Below are 22346 nucleotides of genomic sequence, written 5' to 3' on the forward strand. Positions count from 1 at the left end.
CCACCGTTTCCAAATAAAGTTCCCTAGCAGTTAGAGTTGAGTGAGTAATTCAGCTGACTTGGTTTTAAGTGCTTCTGCTCACAGTTCATTTTGTTTGGATAACTAGTCAAGGATATATTGGACATTGGAGTCCTTTTAAATTTATTGTGTTTGCCAAAAATCAATGTGCACAGTAACTGATTATATTCGTAAGCAAGGAATGGTGATAGCATGGGGTTGACTCAGGGTTGTCTCAATGCTTTGAAATGAGTTGTGTCATTCTTGCAGTTTATTCTTGTTTAATCTAACGCTTTGGCAGAAGTTTTTATAGTGCTATATTGTGTCTGCAATATGGCAATGCCCGAGTGCCTTTTCCTTGACTCTAGTTGCGTGCTGTCCTTGTTCTCTAAATCATAGCCTGTTCTTTTCCAAACAGAATAAAGCTGCTGCTGTGATATGTGTGAGGTTAAGGGTGCTTAGATTCTTCTCTGTCAGGTATACTGGTCATTTTAAGCCTACAGATTTAAGGTCTGATCCTGCAAACACTCGCTCGCTGTTAGGACCAGCGATACTGAAGATGGGGTAGGATAATAGCTCTGTACTGTGTGCCTTTGCAGAACCTTATTTTGCTGATTTTTCTGGGCGTGACGTTGTGCCCATGGGACTGGCTGAGGAAGCCAAAGGGGATCTGGAGGATGGAGCAAGTGTAGGACCAGGCCTTGAGCTATAATCCAAGTAGAGCAATGAGTTGCTCAAGTAACAACTCTGTTGTAATCAGTGGGAGGCACATTAAATAGATCAATTTGTTATTTAGCTGCTACACTATTCAGCTGACAGACATGGCCTTAGAGTTGTTTTTGATGGTAGCTGGTGTTTGGGATTTGGCAGTGAAAACTCTAGTCTGTATGTAGAAGGCATCTAATGTTTTAAACAAGAGGCAGAAGATCATGGCAGTAGCCTGATGATACTTCCTGCAGACACAGGACACTTGTTACGCTGCTGCTGACCTGCAGGTACCTGCCATTGGGCTTATTAGCTGACTAGTGCGCTCATGCTTCTCCGGTATGTACAACGAAGTCGTGCTTCTCCAAGGTCTGTGTAGATGAGGTTCTCAGGGACATGGTTTAGAGGTGGACTTGGCAGTGTTGGGTTGATGGTTGGACTTGGTGATCTTGAAGGTCTTTTCCAACCAAAATGATTCTATGCATCGGGGGTAGTCCTCAAATACTCCTGTGGTGGCAGGGGCACCGACTGGTCTCTTGTGAAGGGGAATTAACTAAACTCCACCAGTACAGGTACTCCTGGCTAATCCCGTGTATTCTTGCTTGCTGCCAGAAGAAGGAGGCTTCCTTCCTTTGAAGGAACAAACCTTGCAAGAGGTGGCTGCAGAGTAGCTTGCCCCAGTGACATTTTCCTACAGCTGTGCAATGCTTATTTTGTCTTTATATCCCAGCACTCTATAGTTCATGCTTCTCCTGCAGCTCTCAGCTTGATTTGTCTAATTGAAAATGTTCTGTCCCATTCTTGAGAGGGTTTGGTCTCTGCGATTTCTTATGACTCCCAGAGCTTTGCAGCTGCAGTCACAGAAGCAATATCATACTTTGGGCGTAGGGGGATTTTGCTAATGTGCTTGTTGGTCTGATTGTTGGTTACAGACAGCCATGAGAGAAAAGCTGTTTCTGATGGTAACTAAGTTTTATGCTTGTTGGGAGAACTGTTGGAAAAATGAGCTGGAAATGGGTATTTGGATTCCTTGAAAAAACAAATGTGAACTTCAGTCCATAATGATAAATAATGTTGGTCTTTCACATCTGTATTTTAGGCATGCCTAAAGTTGCTCTTGGCAAGTGGTGACAGTCTGAGCCTTGAATCTCAGGACAACCCAGTGTTCTCATCCCTGCTAGGAATGTTGTTAATATGGACAATGGGGTGTTGGAAGAATCTGTGGGATTTACCTGTTGGAAGGACAGAGACACACAAATGCAATTGTGTTTGTAAAGAGAGTGTTTGCTCTCATGCAATGTTTGCTTTGTTTTACTAAACAAACACAAATTCCTTGGTCCAAGTATAATGATGTGCTTTCCAGGGATACTGGTGATGTATCCAGCATCCCCACCAGGATGTCCAGCCTCTCCTGCCATTAGTCAGAAACTCTGTGCCTCTCCAAGGCACCACAAAAGCAAGAGATCCAACCCAAGCACCTCCTGTGGGAAAAAGAACCCCACAAACTAATGTACTTGCTGGACCACATATCCAATAGCAGAAGCATGGAAGAAAGTGGGACAAACTTGGAAGACATAAGAGCAGAAAAAAAAAATGGGATAAGGGATGGAGAAAAGAGGCTGGGGGGCAGGGGGGAACCGACTTGAATGTTCTCAGATTTGCCTGGTGTAGTGCAGCACAGATCTGTTTAAAAATAGGAACGACTTGCTACCTGAATAGTCCTTTTTCTTATGTCTGCTTTGAAGAAAATATTCTTCTTTTGGCATAATTTTCGCTGTGCTCTCTTCAGCTGGGTTCCTTCCTTCCCTGCAGGCTGCTAACCTGAAACACATCCCTTCTGTTTGTTTTCTGTTCTGGAAATTCTGTCTATGAACCTGAAGGTGACACATATTGTAACAGAGCTGCCCAGAAAAGCTTTAGTTTCGGGACAGGGCAGCTTGGACAGAACGGGAGGCTGACAACAAATCCCCCCACAAACAGCTTTTGTTTGTGGCACACTTCTCTTGTATGAAACGGTCGGGTAGCACAGCTCCAAGCACTTTGTGGGTAGCAGGGCTTGCCTCAGCCCACCGGGTCCCATTGGTCCCAGTAACAGCGCTTTGCTATCGGGGGGACGCAGGGGAGCAGCTCTGCTGGTGAAGTGCTGTCTCCAGTTGGGTTTTCCCCCCATGGGCTGTGTGGGGAGGAGCAGCCTGTTCCCCCTTCCAGCTGCTCCCTAGGCAGGAACTGTGCTATTGGCTGGACTATTTCCTTTTATTTTTTTTAATCTTTTGTAACGCGCCTCCCTGCTATAAGTGGCGAAGCAGCCGCTGTCCTGCCAGCTGGACACCCCAGCCCAGCCACACTGCCCCTGGACCGACGTTCACCCCCGTCCGTCCCACCGAACGCGGAGGTGCCGAGCAGAGTTGGGTCCATCCCTCCCTCCTCCCGGCAGCAGCTCGGGGCTCTCCAGCAGCCAGTAAGCACATGCCGCTCTCTCCCTCTCGAGCATCCTCTGGCAGGGCAGGGACCGTTTCAGCATCCCATGCTTCGCAGATCTTTGGATTTTTAGGGCTGGGTCTTTTCTCTGCCTTGTGACTGCTCTGCTGGGGAAGGGTTTGTGAGCGCGGGGCTGGGGAAACGGGAAGCCTGTGGGTGTATGATGTACTTCTAAACCACTCTTTCTAGCAAGCAGTTTCCACGTGGATCACTGAGTTAACCTCAGAAACTGCCTCTGTTTTATGGGGTATTTTGCAGGTGGAATTTACTTAAATTCTTGCTTCTGACTTCTCTTGAATCCTCTTCTTCTGATACATGTGCTCTCTCCTGGAAGGTGGTGGCATTTAAAGTACAGGCAGCCACTGGGGTATAAATACAGGTATAAATTTCTCTTTTCTTCGCAGCCGAGGGGGTGTTTAGGGAGTGTTTGCAGTGGTTGCCGTCTAAGAACTGCCAGCCGTGTGTTTTCCTGGGCAGGTGATCGGATGTGCTTGTTTGAGACTCTTAATGACAGCTGGGGAGGAAATAGCTAAAGCAGTGGCTGTTTTTGTGGGCTCTCAGGTAACGTGATGCTCTTGGAAAGTGGGGACTGATACCCTCTGAATCCTGGGAAGCCGGCTGGCAGTAACAGAATTGGGAATCGGGAAATATAAGCTTGTAGCTAATAGTTATTACATCTTCCTCTTTACTCTTGTATTACGGAATAGCTCTCCCCATGTGAATGCAAACACCTTTGTCTTCATACAAATACCGCACCCCAGATCTATCTCGATTTGTGAGTGAAACTAGTCACCCATGTATTTGCAAGACGGGCGTTTCTGTCATTGATCGTTTCTTTAGCAAGTGGTCAAAAGATAAGTTAACGTGTGTGACTCTGGTCCCATTTGTATTGTGTAAGCAGGAGCTAGTCTGTGGTTTAGAAATGGTTTTGTCTGCTTTTTAAATCACTGAAATCTAGCATTTGAAAGGGGGGGGGGAAATGATTAAAACAATCCACATAACAATTAGTCTTTTACCTTGTTTTGAGAGGAAGAGCGTTCTTTTAAAAAAAAACAACAACAAAAATCTTCAGAAAGGAAACTGATTAAATTCTTAAGCCATGACGTACAAAGCAAATAGCTGGTCAAGCAACCAAATATGGCTTAACATTTAAACTTTATTTTTTAATGATAAAAGCACTCAGTTCACTTCAGTGACAACACCCTCCTCTTTTCTCACCTCCCTCTCACTGCAGCATTCTTGAGTACCAACCAGTTCTTAATTTCTCCTTAAAGAGTTCAGTATAAAAAAATAATTCCTTCTTGACTAATACCTGCTAGAAAAATGGTGGTTAAGTGTTTTGGACCTAACACCACAATTCTGGGCTGGGGTTTTACAGCTGGTTTCTGACTTGCACTGCTCTTGGGGAATTCTGGCTGGGGGAGGTTTGTAGGACTGAGCTCTTGAAGTGTTTCGGACAGGAGAATTTATTCCCCACTGTGAACGATGGCTCGCCTCCATGTATGCTGGTATAATTCTCTGCCTGGATGTAAATAATGGCAGCTATTCAAAGGAGGCAACGTTTAGGGTACTCAAACACTTGAAAATAAACACTCCCTGCCCATCTTGGCTGGCCTTTATTTCGGAAACAACCTTCCCATCGAACTGTACCATGAATGGAAAATACAGACATATGGTACAAAGCAGCTGATGGGAGCCCTGTCGGGTCCCTGTTTGTTGTCCTTGAATAGGTGAACAATGCTGTAGGATGCACTTTATCTCTGATCTAAACCCACATCACGTAACGTGACTTACAGTCCACACCCATTGCACTAGGATATAACAAATCTTTCAGTAACTGCCCTCCAAGAAGCAACTTGCTTTCTTTTGTGTAATACTCGTGTGAAAAGAAGGTTGTTGCATGTTGTAGAATATGCCACAGCCCTTTCAGTGCTGTGTGCGTGCTGGTGGAAACTTGTGCTCCTTTGATGCAGTTCCTGGGTACCACGGCTGTGACTATTTTCCTCATCATCTTGTAAACATAGACTTGCTGTCAGGATGTGCAGGTCCTAGCCCTGGGTGGGAGCTGGGACATGGCTGAAACTTCTAGTGCTTCAGTGAAAACAACTAATGATGTAAGCCAGGAATAATACTGTCCCCTCAGCAGTAGCCTGTGTGAATTATGTCCTTTTAAGTTTACTCCCTCTCCAGCAGATGCACTGGAGGGTTTAGGTGTCAATTCCTTAAAGAACCTTGGAAAATTCCTCTGATCTTTCCTGATGAGACAATCCTGTCCAGCCTATGTTTATCACTTTCCTTTTTTGTGGTGCTGCTTAGACCTGGAGTCCCACTGGTATTACATGCAGCAAGGTGAACATTGCCACCGGCAACATGCAAAGCTTGCTCAGGCTTTGGGGCTGTTCCTACTAATAAATTGGAGCAGCTTCCTGGAGAGCAATGGGCAGGTTCAGGCTGGTGCCCAGCTTCCCCTGGGGCCACGCCGAGATGCAGGTGTCACCAGCAGATGTGTGGAGGGCTGAGCCGTGCAGCCGGTGCCAGCCCCTCATCCTTGTGGTCCTCAGCTACCATCATCTTCTGACCTGCATGTGGGAGTGCAATAATGTCTGTACAATAAACCATTCCAGATATGACCTGTGATTTTATTATAAAAAATGCATTGTAAGTACTTCAGCTTGATTCACTGGGATCCTTTTTCTTTTTCTGTTTATTTTTTTTTTTTCTCTGTTACAGAAGGTGCAGACAGAGAGAGTAACAAAGCAGAAGTGTTTGAGATCAGTCATTTCTTGTCTGATTTTGGCAGAGGCAGTTTGGGAGGAAGAGAAGAGATCTCATGTTTCATTTAAATACTCCAGTTTGGAGAGGAGTTTTAAGCAGATGGCCCTTGAGACACTGGGACTCTAAAGGCTTAAATGCTATTTAGATAAACACATGCTTCCATTTCTGCAGCATGGCCTCAGAAGGACTGTGCCATATATTCTGGTTTCAGTTCTCCTGGCAAACCCCTGCCTGCAGCCACGCGTAGGAGCAGAGGTGCTGGGGCTTCCCTGGGATTCATGGGCAGGATGCAACCCAATGTGTTAAGACTCCCTGATGTGCTCTAACTGGAGGTTTTTGTGGATGTCACCCCAGCTGGCTTCTGCAGTGACGAATCAGAGCCAAGGTGCTGAGCCTGGTCTGTGATGAGCGTTTCTCCCTCTGATCCCTCCGCCTGTGTCCAAAGGGAATGTGCAAGCTGAGCAATAAAACTGAGGAAACTTGGGCTCTGAAATGATGTGCAAATTGGTGGAGTAAAATCCCTTAAAGAAGGATTATGGTGCAGGGCACTAGTCCTGTGGTGTCTGGAGTCGGTCACAAAGTTGGATTAAGATGAGTTCTGGGTGCTGGGTGGGTGCTGCTGAGCCTGGGGGTAGGTGCCAGGAAAACGGAGCCCTGTCCCAGCTTCTTGCCCTCGGTCCCAGGGGATGTGGGTGCTGTGCATATCATGCGCTCGCCCTGCCCAAGCCTGTAGCCAAAAAACCTCTCCTTCTACCAGAGACCGTTTCGTTTTGCTGCTCTAAGTATTTCCCACGAAGGCTTTGCTCCAAGTTGCCATGTGGAAAGCCACAAAAAAGCGTTCTCAGCGGGGCAGCGTTCACCCTCCCCACATGTCCCTGCAGCGTGTGTTGAAGCAGGATTTGGCCCTTGGTGCTTTCAGAACAGTTCAGGCGTGTGTGGTGCCAAGAATGCTGCCAGAGCAAATTCCTGCTGTCAGAGCAAGAGAAAGTGGTGTCGTCTGGGGGAGGGATGGGTGGATGCTCTTGTGCTTCTCCAGCTTTTTGATCTCCCTCTGAGGAAACAGCTTCTTCCCTCCTGGCGAATAGGGCTCATGTCCTGTGGCAGGGCAGGGCTAAAATGACATTTCAGGGCCTTGGAGCTATTCAAAAGCAAGGCAAGGATTGCATTATAGCCACACTGGAATGGGATACACAGGGTCCTGAGGAAGCACTCTTTCAAAACAGACCAAGTTAAAGAGTGCCTTGGAAAAAGCTGGAGAGCCAGGACAGGGTTCCTGACAGCAAGGGAGCTGCAGCCAGGGTGCAAAGGCTGGTATTTTGCTGTGCGCCTGACTGGAAACTTTAAGGCAGAAGTTATGATATTGGTTTGGATGGTGTTACAGAATTGCATTATTTTTGTAAACAGGAAATTCAAAACCTCTTGACTTCAGCTTGGTGTTTTCAGAAAACCCACTCTTTCCATAGTTGTGTCAGATCTGTTTTGTGTTCCTTGAGGTGACCCTGGTAACTAATTTGGGATGTGTCTCTACCTTCCTCCTGCTTGGCAGAGCTGGCTGTTTGGCACATGAGGAGACAGTCAGCAGGCGTTAACTGTGATGGTTTAGAAGTGCTTGGATTTGGCTGCATTCGTGATCTGTTGGATCAAACGCAGAATACCAGCTGCCACCCAGGCCTCTAATGAAAAGAAGGACAAACCTTGCTTCAAGCAACTGATTTCCTGCTGAGAAGGAGAACTGCAGGGTGGGTTTTCGGCTTCCTTGTTTCTAACACCACAGAAAGGGGAAACCGAACCCGAGTGGAAAAGTGCCCACAGGAGGCTGAATGACCGTTATAATAATTTGAACCAAAAGGTTTCAAGGTTTCAGAGCCATTTTACTTGTTGACCTGCAGAGCTACAGTGAAATGGGTCTGTTCTGGTGTCCCTACTGTGATGTAGATGGGAGGAAGAACAGGAGAAATAGTTTTTTTGGTTGGTTGTTGTTGTTGTGTTGGGTTTTTTGGATGGTTTTGTGTTTTGTTTTGTTTTTATAACAGAAAAGCTTTACCTCTTGGAAAATCCTCCCACTTGTCTTTAAGACATCAGAGACCTTAATGCTTTATGATGCTTTGAGATAGGGTGAGCTTCAAATCAAAAGATATCTGGCTCCAGTGGTGTCTACCTGCTGAAATGATGGGTTTAAGAGACCCGCTTGTTACCAAGCAATTGTGTGTGCTGGACGAGCCGAGCGACTTCTATGGGGAGGCATGGTTGGTACAGAGTTCTGTGATCCACTGATTTTGCTTCAAGCCAGCTTTAATACCAAAGCAGCTGCCCCAGCATGTGAGGGTTCATGTCTTACACAGTGTTTAAGCAGCAGAGGACTTCAGAGCTTCTGGCTGAGCAAGAATTGCTCTCCACTGTTTTGCTTGGCCAGAGAGAGTGAAAAATCCAGTCAGTCCTCCAGAACTCTAACTTATGAGCCAGTGTGCTGGATGTGCCTTTCTTCCTTTGCTAAGAAAAATAAAGTGGTTCATCACTCAAAACCCATGGCTGGTCCAGCCCACAGTGGTTGTTAGTTGGTTTTCCTGTGAGGAATTGGCTCCCGGCTCTTCCTCAATGCCTCCATTGGGGAATATTCAGTTTTCATGTGCTTCCAGTGGTCTCTGACCAAAGATGTCCTTAAGAGTAACTATGAAACCACCCTAAATATAGCTCCCCCATTGCTGATAGGATGCTGGGGTGGGAGAAAATACTGTACTTTCTTTTAAAGAAATGCCCCAAGTTGTGGGAACCATTCTGACTTGGCAGGCTACTTGCAAGGCATTTGCTATTTGTTTAACTTGGGACTGGCTACCCCTGGCAGTTGTTACCATCAGTCACCTCTCTTATCTGCTCTTTTCTATAATAAACATTGGAGCAAAGGTTTGGAATTAGTCACTTCTGAGGCACTGCCTGCCTCTCCAGCTTCTGTCTTACAGTTTCATTTTTGGACTCTTGAGCCTTTTCCATTTCATTCTGTGCTTCTCATTGCATTGACATAGCAAAGAACTCTTTAAAATACCCCATAGGTGTGACATCCCCAGGACTATCTGCATCCCAGATGTGCTGCCCTGGGACAGCTCTGTGCACTCATGCACTGCTGGGTACTACGGAGATTTTTCTAGCATGACTTACCTAATCCTGTGGATGGGCTGGATGAGTTGTTCTGGCTGACATCTCTCCAGATGAACACCCTGTGGAGGCAACATCAAGATCCTGAATGCATCCTGGGGGCCTGGCACCATGTCCTGCTCTTTGGTACAGCATTAACCATGGGGCAGTAGGTGGTTTGAGAGAACGCAAAGGCAGACAGGACAGCATCTCCAGAAACACAGGGCTGTGTGGTCCTTATTCAGAAATCTGGGTAATTCTGATTTGCTTCCACTTGAAAATTCCCTGGTCATCTCTAAGTGTCGTCTTGACCTGGTCTTGCTTCTGACAGTTCTGTAGGAGAGGCAGTAACGAGCAGTGCAGGCTGCAAGAATCTCTCTCTCTCTCTCTCCCTGGGCTCATCTCGCTTTAAAAATACACAGAGCTATATATTTCACTCAACACATGCAAATACTGTTTCCTATCTATCCTTGCTCTGCCGATTGAAAGCCAGTCACGCTTCCCTCTGGGACAGCCTGCCAGGTAAATGCCACTTGCTGTATAATGAATTTCAGTGCTGCCTCTGGAAATGGCCTGGGTGGCAGCATCGGAGCAGGACGGGAGAGGCACAAAGGCACTCGGTGGGCACGTAAATCTGTTTGGTTCTGTCCAGATTTGATTTGTTGGATGCACGAGCATGTCGTCCACCTCTTGCCGTAATCTTCCCAACTCTTATACCAGTATCACCATAATGATTTTTAGCTGAAGGTTGAAACTCTGACTCTAGATCTGTCTCTGTGGTGGGATGGGATTCTTGCAGAGCATAGAGGACACAATCTGCCTGTTTTAATTTCAGAAAGCTGGACTGGGGGCTCAGCCATGAATTACGTATCTTGACTTTGGCTTGCTGGATTGAGCTGGTCGGAGTAGAGTTCATCTTTTTTTTTTTTGCAAAACCACATTCAGTAAAAAACGAAATAAAACAACAAACTCTTTGTTAAACATAAGAGGTGATTCGATCTGGATCTTGGCTTAGGTCTAGGAATGACAGAAAAACGGACACTGCTGATCTCTTTGAAGCACAAGCAGATGCCCTGGGGTTAGTCCTGTTTCTCAGTGCTGTTCATGCTGATGCATGCGATGATCAATGGGAGGAAATTCCTGCCTAAGAGCATAAACAGGCAGGAAGACCTATAACCAGCTATATCCTCATAGTTGTGACACGTGAAATGAAGCTGATGATGGCTGGTGTCAGTGGATATGTTAATGTCAGACTGTCCTGATACCTGTTTCAGCAAAAGATTGATTCGTGGCTGGAGAGGACTGCAAACAGCATCCCCCTGGTTACTCTGATGTGCTGGAGGAGGCTGACACCCATCTGGTGTCTGGGATGGCAAGAGGCTGCCATGCAGGGGCACCCGGGTGTGTGTAAGCAAAGACCGTGCCTCACCACCTCCTTTTTGCAGTTTCACAATGTGGGGGTCTGGCCCGAAGTCAGCTTTCCCTCTGCCCTCCAGTGCCAACACAGCCCATCTCCATAGCAAAGCCCGTAAATACCGTCCTCTGCGTGCTCATACTCCAGGCTGTGTTGGTGCCATAATGTGGTGAAGCTCTCTGTGTACTTCACTAGACACTGAAACAAACAACCAATAAATCTGTTATAAACCAATGAGTAATTTGTTTTGGTTACCAGGGAGATCGCCAAGTGCAAATTCAACCTGAAATAGCGATGAGCTCATCCTCTGAGCAATGTCGGTGCCTGAGCTGGAGCAGCCAGATGGAAAAGGAGCCAGCGCCAGAAACGCTGTCTGCTCCACCGACATTTGGATGCTGCGTGAGCTGCTGTGCCAGAGAGATTTTTGCCTTGCAAACGAGATTGAGCAGGGGATGGTGTGTGAGGCTGGTTGCTGATGCCAGTGTTTTGTAATTTGTGGAAGCGTGGTGGTGATGTTCCTGGTGGGCTGGGGAGCCCTGCAGGTGGATTAAGGTGCTGCAGAGATGGTCTCTGCTGTCTCCCATCTCTTAGAAGCCCCTCCTGATGCAGGGATTGTGGGGAAAACCCAGATACTTGACTTGTAGACAAGGACTGGTTTTACAGAGCTGGTTAGATGAGTGTTTCTGGTGGGCAGAGCCTCTCCCCTGCTGCTGCTCCAGGGGCTGGAGCAAGGACTTGGAAAAACCTCACCCTCTTCTGCAACATACTTGGGGCAGGAGCTCAAAAATTTGTGCTCTGCTATTATTTCACCCAGAAGTGTTCCAAATTTCAGTAAATCAGGGCTTGGCTTTTGAAGGGCTGATGCTGTGGCAGGGTTCAGCAGCTTTGTCTGTCCATTCCTCCAGGTTCTCCCAGGAACAAACCCACAGGTGACACTGGGTGACAGGAGGACCTGTGCTTGGACAGCCACTGTGGTCACCTCCTGCCAGGGCACAGCGAGCAGTGTGGGAGCAGCCACTGCAAGCAGAGAAATGGATTTGTTGTGCTCTGCTGCAGAGCCAAGGCCTGGGATAAGGGGGCTGGCACGGGACAGCTGGCTGTGCTGCGCTTGGTCTCTCTGGCAGCCCGGCCAAAAGGGGTCCAGGCAAAGCTCTGAGAGCATCCTGTACTTTTCTCTGCAAAGGTGGAGGTGTTTCCAGGTGTACTTGCATTCAATGAATTCATATCTTCTGAAGAAATAGTTTGTAACTACCGAAGTCTGTCTGTAGGAGGAAGCACTGTCTGTCCCTCTGCACCAGGGTGCTACAGGGGGAGGCTTACAAAAGTGTGCCAGTTGTCTCTGCTTCTCCCTTTTCTTGGTTTTTGCTCCCTGTTGCTGAGTTATCCAATACATGAAATGACGTAGAAATAAATCACTGTATTGCCTGGCAGCTGTCTTGATGAAGCAATGCATAAACCCCTTCCCAGTGGCCCACTGATGGATTTCACCAAATCTTTTAAGACTTATTTACCAGTGGAAAAAAAAAAAACAGATAACAATTATCAACAGCACAAATGCAGACAAAAGCAGATCCCCTGAAATGTAATCCATGAACCTACTCACATGATGTAAAACCCCCTTTTTTTTTCCTATTAACATCTTGGCTTTCTGGAACAAGGAATGAAGGTCACATTTATAAAAAGGGCATTGGCTTCAGCTGGGTTGTTTTTGTATTTTGGAAGTTTTTTATTATAATTTTACAAGCGTGGAGTGATTTGTCTCTGTGTTCTTGCAAGCCCCTTCCAGGCCTGTGGGTGGATTTCTTCCAGCTCCTCTCCGGAGCCATGTGGGAAATGCTTTGGTGACATGACAGAGTCCCATCAATTCAACCATCGGTGCTAGGGAAGGGCTTTATGAAACCCTAATAGCTGGAGTGGGTCAGCATTTGAAAGAAGGCGATTGAAATGTGAAGAGTTATTACTGAGTGAGATTTGGGTGAAAGAGGCATGAGTTAACCTATATGCATCTGCCTTTTAGAGGGTTGGTAGTGCGCTCCATGCCGTGCCTGGACCGTCCCAGTGCCTGGTTTTGAGTTGTGTGACTGCTGCACGCCACAGCCCTGTGTCCTGCACCCACGCTCTCCGTAGCTGAGCTGGCAGGCAGCTGACAAACCTACAAATGCCACCATGGCATTTTATCTTTTGCTTTCAGCAGCTCTTTGGAGATGAGACATGGCACGTCTGACATGCGTCTGAATGATTTGCAAGTGGTGTTCGATATTCCTTTTTGTTGCCTCTTTTCTGTGGGGTGAAGCAGTGCATGTTAGTGTTTGGGGTTGGGACAGGCATCCCTGCAGGTCTGCAGTGACTCTGTTCCCCATGTCCTCCCCCAGCAGCATGTCCCCACCCCGGTGTTTCACCTCCTTCAAGGCATGTTTGCTTTTTGGCTGTCTCTGGGCAACAAAAACACTGCTGCGCTTTGCAGATCCTGGACTTGGCCAGGACCAAGTCTAATCTTGCTCAACACTGGCACAAAGCAGGCAAGGCTTGCTACTGGGCTTGCTCTAGCGCAGCTGAAAAGAGAATTTGGCTCAAGAGGTGTAACTTTATCACAGGGACAGAAGAGTCCTTGCTCTTGTAGGAAAAGTCCTTGGTGATTTGGAAGCCTCACCCTTTCCCCATTGTCCCACAGCATCCCCAGCGGGACATGGGTACTTGTGGGCTCTCATGCAATGCAGCTGCACAAGCTGGTTTCGAAAGAAAGCAAACCACTGTTTCACATCTGCTTTAGCTTTTTGACAGTTTTCTCTGGCACTTGTGTGCAATTAGCACTGCTTTTTTTGTGACATAGAGCCAATCCTATAATAGTTTTATTTGGACAGTAGTTTGACAGCTAGCAGCAGTTGTATTGAGAATAACTGTTTTTCTCTGCAGACTATGTTACTTGTTGTCCCTGGATTTATTGTCTCACTGCTACTTGAAAAAGAAAACAAAACCATTTTCAGGCTTGGATCCAGCCACAGCGTGGAGGATGGCTTAATCAAACTCATAAGTGGTTGTACCAATTCCAGTTGGTTTATTATTTCCGTGTTTAAAATCAAACAATCTTCTAAGTACCTTATTTTTCTTATTCCAAGGTTTGTGGTTAATAAATGTAACAGGCCATAGACTTTGCCTGTTACTCCAACAGTGAGCACTGATAGAAGTGCTGTAGTGTTCAGTGCTGCCATGAGACCATGGGTGGGAGCATGGGAGAGAAGAGGGGAGCTTCTCTTGCCTCCCAACACCCCAGCCTGTCCCTGTGGATGTGGGGGATGAAGGTATTTGCTGTTTCAGCAAACGAGAGGCAAATTAAATTCAGCAGCATAAATAACATCACCTCCCTGTACTGCTTTGGGATGAACTGGCTCTTGCCAAGTATTAGTCTACTGATCTTAATATTTCCAAAGACGCCAAAGCAACTGAATTTTTGCCAGGTTACCCGAAAACTAGAGTGGGAGGGTGTTGAAGGGAGGTGAATTCCTCTGCCCCGACTTTTCCTTCCCTTCCAAAAGAGCCTCTGTCCTGCAGATGAGGATGCTCAGCTGGGATGTGGCAAACCAGGGCAGGGCTCTGGCCTGCAGGCAGAGCACCATTCTGGGCTGGGTCTCTCTGTTTTTGACTGAAATTGAATCCTAACCCTGACGAAAGATTTAAAGATATTTGTTGTGGTGGTGTGTTTTTGGTTTTTGTGTGTTGTTTTTCTTTTGTTTCTATTTTTTTTTTTTTTTTTAAATTTGAATCAGTGTTTTCTAGCCGACCCCATGGAGAATGCTTTTTATGGAGTCCTTGCCCAGCTCTGATTTAACATGATTTCCAGGGAGACCCAGGATCCTTATCACTTTATGAAAAATGAGATTTACATTCCTGTATCACACAGGCACTTTGAAAATATTATCCCTGACTCCAGAGAAATGGCTCATACATTTTAATGCCGTTATTAGAAATTGAATTGACAACACTTATCCTCAGTGGAAATTGCTGTGCACCTTGGGGGGAAAAAAATGCAGAAAGCAATGGTGGAGACTTCAGAGAGTTCTCATCACCCTGAGATATGTGTGCTTTTGGTGCAGTGTTTCTGCTGAATGAAAAGAACAAGGTTTGATATATGCCAGAGAAAGGGGAAAGCACAAGTGTGTGGGCCAGCAGCACAGGGTGAGACAGCAGTGGGGCTCAAAGCACCGAAACAGCTTCTGGGCTGAAATGCAGAGTGCACCCAGGCCTTGCATGGTGGTGAGGAAACGTGGGCTGCTCTGGGCTTGTGTGTCACAGAGTGTTGTGGAGATGTTGCGCACGGGTGCTTTATTTGTTGTCTAAATAAGTGCAGAAAAATTGAGCTGCATGAGAGCTGGCTTAAGCTCGCATAAGAGCAAAGAGCTGTTGAGGTGCTGAGACTGGTAAAAGATGCTGTTCAGAGGAGAAGCAGCAAGAAACTGCAAGAAAAAAAATCAGGTTCCTTTTAAAATAAATAATTTTAAAACAAATTATCCAGGTTCTGGAGCTGTTGAACTGGGAATCTCTTGCTTTTGAGCATGGAAGGAGGAACAGGGTCATGGCTGGCAAAATAATACTTTATCAGGGCTCTGTGGTCTTCTGGAAGTCTGGCTGACTCCTCTGGTTTTGTCTGAGTCTCTTGGAAGTCAGTTTGGGAAAGAGCAGCCAAAGACAAGTTCAGTAGCATCAGTGTGAATGGCCTCCTACTCTGGTGAGGGCTCCAACTTCCCTGCAAAATCAGAGCCTGGCTGAGCAGGGTGATGGGGGTGGTTAAATTAATTGGGCTTTAACAGAGACTTGATGGGATGTCTTGCAAAATGTTAGTGTGAATGGCTGCTGAAGCTAAGCCTGAGCAAAGGAGAAAGTTAAATGGCATCTGTTTCAGCACAGGAAACGTGTGATAATGCAGGACCAGAGCAGAGTGTCTTAGGCTGCACCACAGCTCCATCTGACAAGTGGTAGGTGCTTGTGGGCCTCCTCCCCTCCCTCTGGTGGGTGTCTTCTCCTTGGCTTGTCCCAGAGCACATCCCCAAACTGTCCTGGACCATGTCCCCTGGCACGGCCAGCAAGTGCCTGTGTGATGTGGTGCCAAAAAAGCAGCTGTGAATTTGAAGCTGCTCCAAGGGGAAGGGCTTTTACTTCTCTTGCCCTTGTTGTTGTTGGTGCAACACAGCCCAGCCTGGATGAGCCTTCGTTGTAAGTGTGGACGCCTTCCTCCATTTTAAAACACGCTGAAGTTGGAAATGAAATCTAACCCTCCCAAAGCAGGGGTTTCTGAGAATAACTTCTGTGACTAATCCAACCCCATAGGCCTCACTGGAAGGGACTTTGCAGCTTTGTTTTTCCTTATGAAGAATGCTCAGCATATGTCCTGACAATTAGTCAGAGTGCCCAAAAATACCCATCAGCCCTGCAAGCTGATCTCCTTCGGCTCTTGGAGCCGAGACAGACACCGGATTATGCACTCTGGGGCTTTGGGGAAGGTTATTTTTAAAATGGCCACATAACAAGGGTGATTTGGTCCTTTCAGCCACCAGCACTAACAACTGAAGGTGTCGATAGCCAAACGCTAATCTTGCTCCAGGCGACTGTCCTGTGCCCAGGGTAATGGGCTGGTTGTCCTGCTAAACACATATGCTGGCTCCTATCAGCTCTAAATCAGCACTTGGGGCCTGTGCCAAGTCTGGGCAGTGCTTTGATGGTGTGCTGGCTGCCAGGGAACCTTCCCAACCGGTGTGCCAATGCTTGGAAGGACACGTCCTTCTCGTTGAAGCGGTGGCCTGTCTTCACCCTTGGCCAGACGGTGTGCTTCTGCCCAGCCTTTTTGTGAGAAGCATTTGCTTTACCCATCTCTGACTGCCTGAGCTGAAGTTTTCTATCCTCAGTGCTGAATTTCTGGAGGGTATTTTGCCAGAATCACAGTCCACCCACAAACAGCCCTTTTTTCTCCTCTCCTGAAAATGAAGCTCTTTAAGGGGAAACACCCAAGCTCCTTGCTCTTGCAGAGCATCGCTTGTGTGGGCTTTTGGCTTGGCCCACTGTGCTGTGGCGGCGGAAGAAGCAGGTCTGCAGAACCACCTGCCCAGCAGCTTCCCAGGAACATGATGTTTTGGTGGAAAACATCGCACTGAAAGCATTCCCAGACTTCAGAGGAAGAGCTCAGGCACTGCCTGCAGCACCTGTCTTGTGAGTCCTTCTTGCTGCCAGGTGCTGTTGAACGAATGCCAGAGGACAGCAGGGCTACTGAAAACCAGTGTGGGCAATGCTGGAGAGCTCAGGTCTTGTAGCTGATGTCTGGGTAGCTGCTAATGTCTGACTTGTTGTGGGTAGATTTGCAGGGAAGGTGAATGACCTGGCTTTCAAGCAGTGATGCACACCAATAGCTGAACCTCCTTCTGTACTCTCTCCACAGTGAGCTGTTTAACTTCACCAGGGGTGAGCACCACTCAGCCAGCTGTCATGCCTGTGAAAAGCGTAATTGAAAGCAATTAAGAGTGCAGAGAGCATAATGCAGGTTATGAAATATTATTTCAGTGGTGTCTCACTGACAACTTTGTGAAGCCCTGACATGAGCATTTATTGTGTGGGTATGGTAGAATTATACTGCTGTGAGTGTTCATCAGCCCTCATCCTTCCCGGAAAAGACTGCCTGGCTGGGATCAGTGTGGTATTTATTTGACAGGGACTCAAGTTACTTTTCTCAGCTCTGAAGCCAGGGTGAAGCCATGGTGGAAGAGGGGAATGCTGTGTTTGAGGCTTTTTAGCCCAGTTATGCACTTGATGCTCTTACAGAGCCTCTGAATCAAACCAGTCTTGGCAGTACATGTGGATCTTTCTCCCAGGAAGAGCAAAGGGCATCTTTGTGTCCCTCTAGGGTTGGCCAATGTCCATGTGCATTCAGACCTGTCGTTTCTACCTTGCAGCTCATGTGATGGGGTTGCGGGCAGCCTGCCGAGCCTCCCAGCCTGCTGCCTGCACACGCACAGCTCCACAGACCAAGTTGAGGCAGAGGGGCATGGGAGACAGAGCTGGAAAGAGAAACATAGCCCATGTTTAACCTCATGTGTCAAGACAAATACTTTTGTCTTTCTAAGAGACTGAAAAATAAAAAATCTGCAGCCTATTCGGACTGACTGTCCCTTTATGATGTTGTACTGAATGTCTAAATCAAACCGTAGGGACCACAGCAGGCTCTCCTTGCTGCTGGGAGAGGTCGATTTGGCATCTTCTCAATAATATAACCATGAGCCACAGGGAGAAGGGAGCAGTGTTTAGATGAACTGGACTTTCTGGGTGCAGGTGATTCAAAGGCACCCCTAATCCTGCTGCAGTGTCTCCTCACCCCAGCTCTCACCAGTACCTGTATACCCTGGGGCTGCTGCTGTGAGTCCCTGGGCCCCACTGTGCTGCAGCTCCTGTTCTCCAACCCCAGCATAGCCAGGAGTGGGGAACAGGAGCTGAACAAAGCTTTGGGTCCACAAACCAGCTCTTGATTTATGCACAGACGCTCCCCCCAAGGCTCGGTGTCACTTGGCTTTCAGCAGCATCCAGAGGCTGCCATGTCAGCAACAGGTGACGGGAAGAAGTGCCAGTCGGGAGCATGTGTGAAGGGGACCCACAGAGCAGATGGCAGCAGGGAAATAAATTTGGAGCTGCCATGGGAATAGTCCTGGAAACAATCCAGCCTGTGCATAGAGGCAGCTGGGAAAAACTCAGTTTATATCTCTTCCCAGTTTTGCTGTTTTTCAGATGCTTTATTTCCAGCTCTGCTATCTCCGGGCCATTCTTTCCTGTCTGTTACTACATCCTCATCCTTGTTTTTTTTTCCTCTCTTTTTATCTTTCCATCATTTCCCCCTTTTGTTCTACTCACGTTGTATCTGAGTTCGTGGAGGGTTACTCAGTCTGTCTGCCTCCTTATGCATTTATTCACAATTCCTCTATCCCTACCTCTATCCTTAAAGCTTCCTGTGGCACTGCGAAAGGCTCAGCACACAGATCTGACCCAGCTATGGGCTGGAGTTCGGCGAGGAAGAAAGAAAAACACCCTGTGTGCCTTCACCATGTGCTTTCCTTCTCCACCGTCCCTCTGAGCTGGTTACTTGGAGCCTGGAGTGTTCGTCCCCTCTGTCACTGCAGTGATGTCCTGGCTGGTTTTGCTCTGGATGTGGGGACATCTGATGTGAACCAGGGTTTGTGTCTCTGTCCTTTGTTCACCTGAGTGCCTGCAGGATGCTTCAGGGGTGTGGAGTTGCATCCTTGTGTGCGGAATGGGGAAAATGAACCAGCTTTGAATCTTTTGAAGCGTTTTTGTGATACTGAACTCTGTGTGTGTGCTTTTTGGTTTTAATTTTTTCCTGCTGTTTGAAAAAAACAGGTGGGAACCCTCCATTTGGGTTCAGGTGTGATTGGGACCATTGGCATGTGCTCCCTTCTTGCTTGTATTTACTGCTGCGTCCTTCTTTGATGACAGTGACTAATAGTTCACCAATGCCTGGGTTATACCGACTTTATTTAGGACTTTCTCCCTGCTGAGTGACAGCAGGATGTGTGAGCAACCTGAGACACTCAGACCTTTTCTGGCAGGATTGTTAGGGCAAGAAAATACTCTGGAAACCACAATGTGAATCATTTGTCTATCCGAGTGGATGACACTATGGCCCAGCCATGCCGCTTCGCAGTCAGACCTGTGTGGTGGGGTCAGTGTGTCCAGTCCAGCTCCCTGGAGCCCTGCAAACCTACAGGACAGGTTTGACGTTAAAAACATGAAAACCCGAGTCTGCGTGTCCTGCTGTGCGGTCACCGACATGTCTGTAGCACTCTTTGCTCTGGGACACGTGGGTGCATGGTGTCTGGCTGGCAGAGAAGGGCTCAGACAATGCTAGCACATCTCCTTTCTGGGGCACCTTCTCCTTCCTGGGGGCTTCTGCTCCCTGCCATGTTTCACAGGGCAACGATATCCGTCCCTGGCATTTGTGCTACACCTTGCACCACCAGCGTGCTTAATCACCTGGGCTTGTGATGACAAAGAGGGGCTTGGGGAGGAGATGTGAATTGTCCAAGGTCATATGGTTAAAACCAGCCAAGAAACCAAGGGCAGCGCTGTCCTCTTACCAAGGGCCGTTCCCCAGCCTGTCCCTGCTGTGCTGGCCCAGGAGGCCACAAATTCAAACAAAATGGCCTTTTTATTACAGATTTGCTCTGAGGAATCATCAGAGACTTTGCAGAGTGAGCTTTGCCATGAAATGCTGCTCTGGGGAGTTTCATGGTGACTCTTCATGGACATCAGCTGGAACTTCCTCATGTTTTTTGGCTGTGCTTTCCTACTCCCACCTCCTCCAGCCCATGCCCATTGTCATGCTGCAAACAGACTTGCATTTGTGCACGTGAAACATTTTGATGGCCAAGTGTCTGTCCCAACTCTCCGCATGCTTCTGCAATGCTGTCAAACCGCTGCTGAATTGCAGCCACCCTCGGGTTGGGACATGACAGCTGCTGACATTGCACAGCAGTGCTATTCCGCCTTTTAGGACAGGGAGCAAAGGTTACCATTTCTAATTGAAATACGAGGGTATTCTGAGGGAATAGGAAATGACTGCTGGGGAGGAGGGTGGCAGTGCTTTGTGTAGAGAGCTAGAAAGGAATGAGAATGGTTAATAGTGCAAACTCTACATGCATTGCCAAAAATGAACTCATGTCTGTAAATATTACACTGTGCACAGCAAGATTAGCACAGGAAAATACCAGTTGTTAGGGTTCCTGTTACCATCTGAATTATGCAAACAATTTGCTTGAGTTTATAGATGAGCTGGGGCAGAATAATGTTGGGTTTTTCCTAGCCAAAGTGTTTTGGTGCTCTAGTATTTTAGCACATTTCCTAGCCTCAATCTGCTACACAAGTGGATCCATGCTGTGCTCTTTTGGGACGGCATGCTGTCTAGTGTGGACTTTTCCAGGATGTATGGGAGACTTGGAAATGTTGGGATGCTGGTGAGGTGTTGACCAGGCATTTATGCTACCCAGGGGCACTAAGACCGGGGTGAAGGCTCCAGGGGGTCACCAAGCCTGGGGCTGGGGCTGGATGCTCTGCGTTCCCTGCCATGTGCGTGTGATCAAGGGGCTCTTGGGATCTCTGCAGGTCGGGGGTGGAGATGTTGCCGGTTCCAGGCTGTATCAGGGCCACTCGAGCTGAAGATGTCGATTGCTGTTTGGAGGCCAGACACCACTGAGATGGGCTCCCTGGAAGGAATGATAAACATTGGCTCTTCCCAGTGGCTGTCAGGGAGGTTCACTGACTTTCCCACGGCCGCGCAGTGAGTCAGTGTCGAGGCAGGATTAGCAGCTGGGTGTCCCTGGCCCCCGGCCCTGAGCGTGCACCGACAACGACCGTATGACCTGGAGCGAGCGTGCGGTCATGGAGCTGCCGCAGACCGCGTGTCCCCGCGGGAGCGATCCCTGCGCCACAGCTCCCTCTGCTCCCTGTCCTGACCCAGGTGGAAACAGGTCAGAGCTGGGGCCTTCAGGGCGCTTTGTGGACACCTGACTAAAGAGGACAGAGACATGAGCCAGTGCTCTCTGTAAGCTGCGTGCTGAAGAATGGGCCCAGTCATAGTGTTAGATGCTGGAAAAGCCCCATAATCATGAAAGCCAACTTTCTAAGTGCTGCTCTTCAGGGACTTGCTCCCTTTGGATGGTTAGTGTCTTGAGCTTCCTCAGGGTAAAAGCTGGAGGACGACCAGTAGTTTTACTGGCAATGAAACTTCAGCATGACCCCCATGTTGAGGGCAAGTCTAACCACCTCCATCAAGGCATCTTCTGGTACTTCTGAGGGCTCTCAGCTGGGTCCCCAGGGGTATTGCCCATGGCATTTGCGGGCCCTACAGCCTGGGGACAGGCCCTTGCTGGTTCCTAGGACCGCAACCCCCCCTGGCTCTTGTGGGGCTGTGTTCCACCTCTTCCCTTCAGCAACGGCAGTGCAGAATTAACGTCAGGTCTGTAATTTAGCTCAGGACTGTTGTGAGACACAATCTACCTTTAAAGCCAAGGCCAAATAGTACTAGCATGGGGTCAAGTTCCTAAGGCACACTCTGCCTTTGGGACTAATTTGGGTGCTGAGTAGCCAGGCAGGTATTTACATGTTGCCTACAGGGACCTAGAGGTCTCTGGATCCTATTCTTCTCCCTTGGATCACCTAAAATGGTAAGAATTTTCCAAGGGGGATTAAGGTTGTGATCTCTGGGGAGGGGAGTGGACATCTGGTAGGAGTCCCATCCATATTAATAGCCTCCGTTTAAATGTATGTTATCAAACGGGGCAGCTCCTAATCAGCCAAGAGACTGTGAACTCTGTCACCTAAGGGGCTGCTGGTGACTTTGGGCTGCTGACCATGGCTTTCCACAGGCACACAGGTAAAGCAGAGGTGCTGCCGGGAGTTGCGGGAAAAGCCCTGTGTGTGCAGTGCCTGGTAAATGGGGAGGAAGGTTTTGCTAACAGGCTCCTGCTACCCTTTCAATGTGATCTTAAGCCTCAGCAACCTGCAGCTGTAACTGATGATGGCAAACGAGCTTATAACCAGTGTGGGGTGCTGGGAGCACAGCAGTGGTGGTGGCCTCGTCTGTTTTGTAAAATGCACTGGATGGTAAGTGCTTTTGTATCCGCTGCTGTGGGGAGGCTGGGGCTCAGCTGTTATTTGAGGAAGACTAGGTGGAAATGGGGGATGATGCTGTGGCAGTTGTGCAGTGAGCAGGGCAAACCCAGGCTGTAAACCCAGGTGGTTTGCCCTGCTCTGGTGGGAGGTTTGTGCTTGCTCCCTCCTGTCTGTGTTTGTCTTGTAGATC

General features: G+C 48.0%; 1 protein-coding gene across 3 annotated transcripts in view; it reads left to right on the forward strand.

Moving 5' to 3' along the window:
* The first annotated feature begins 2998 nt into the window (after positions 1 to 2998).
* FHL1 (four and a half LIM domains 1) overlaps positions 2999 to 22346 on the forward strand; it is a 30250-nt gene continuing 10902 nt past the window's right edge. For 2 of the 3 annotated variants that reach the window (XM_065846471.2, XM_065846472.2), the window contains exon 1: positions 21787 to 21917. In XM_065846471.2, coding sequence (XP_065702543.1) covers positions 21896 to 21917 — 22 coding nt within the window. In that variant the 5' untranslated portion in view covers positions 21787 to 21895. Of the gene's footprint in view, positions 3161 to 21786; positions 21918 to 22346 lie in introns of those variants that run through there. The other variant, XM_065846473.2, reaches the window with a different exon arrangement.

The sequence above is a fragment of the Patagioenas fasciata genome, chromosome 11 (assembly GCF_037038585.1).
Source record: "Patagioenas fasciata isolate bPatFas1 chromosome 11, bPatFas1.hap1, whole genome shotgun sequence".
Classification (NCBI taxonomy): domain Eukaryota; kingdom Metazoa; phylum Chordata; class Aves; order Columbiformes; family Columbidae; genus Patagioenas; species Patagioenas fasciata.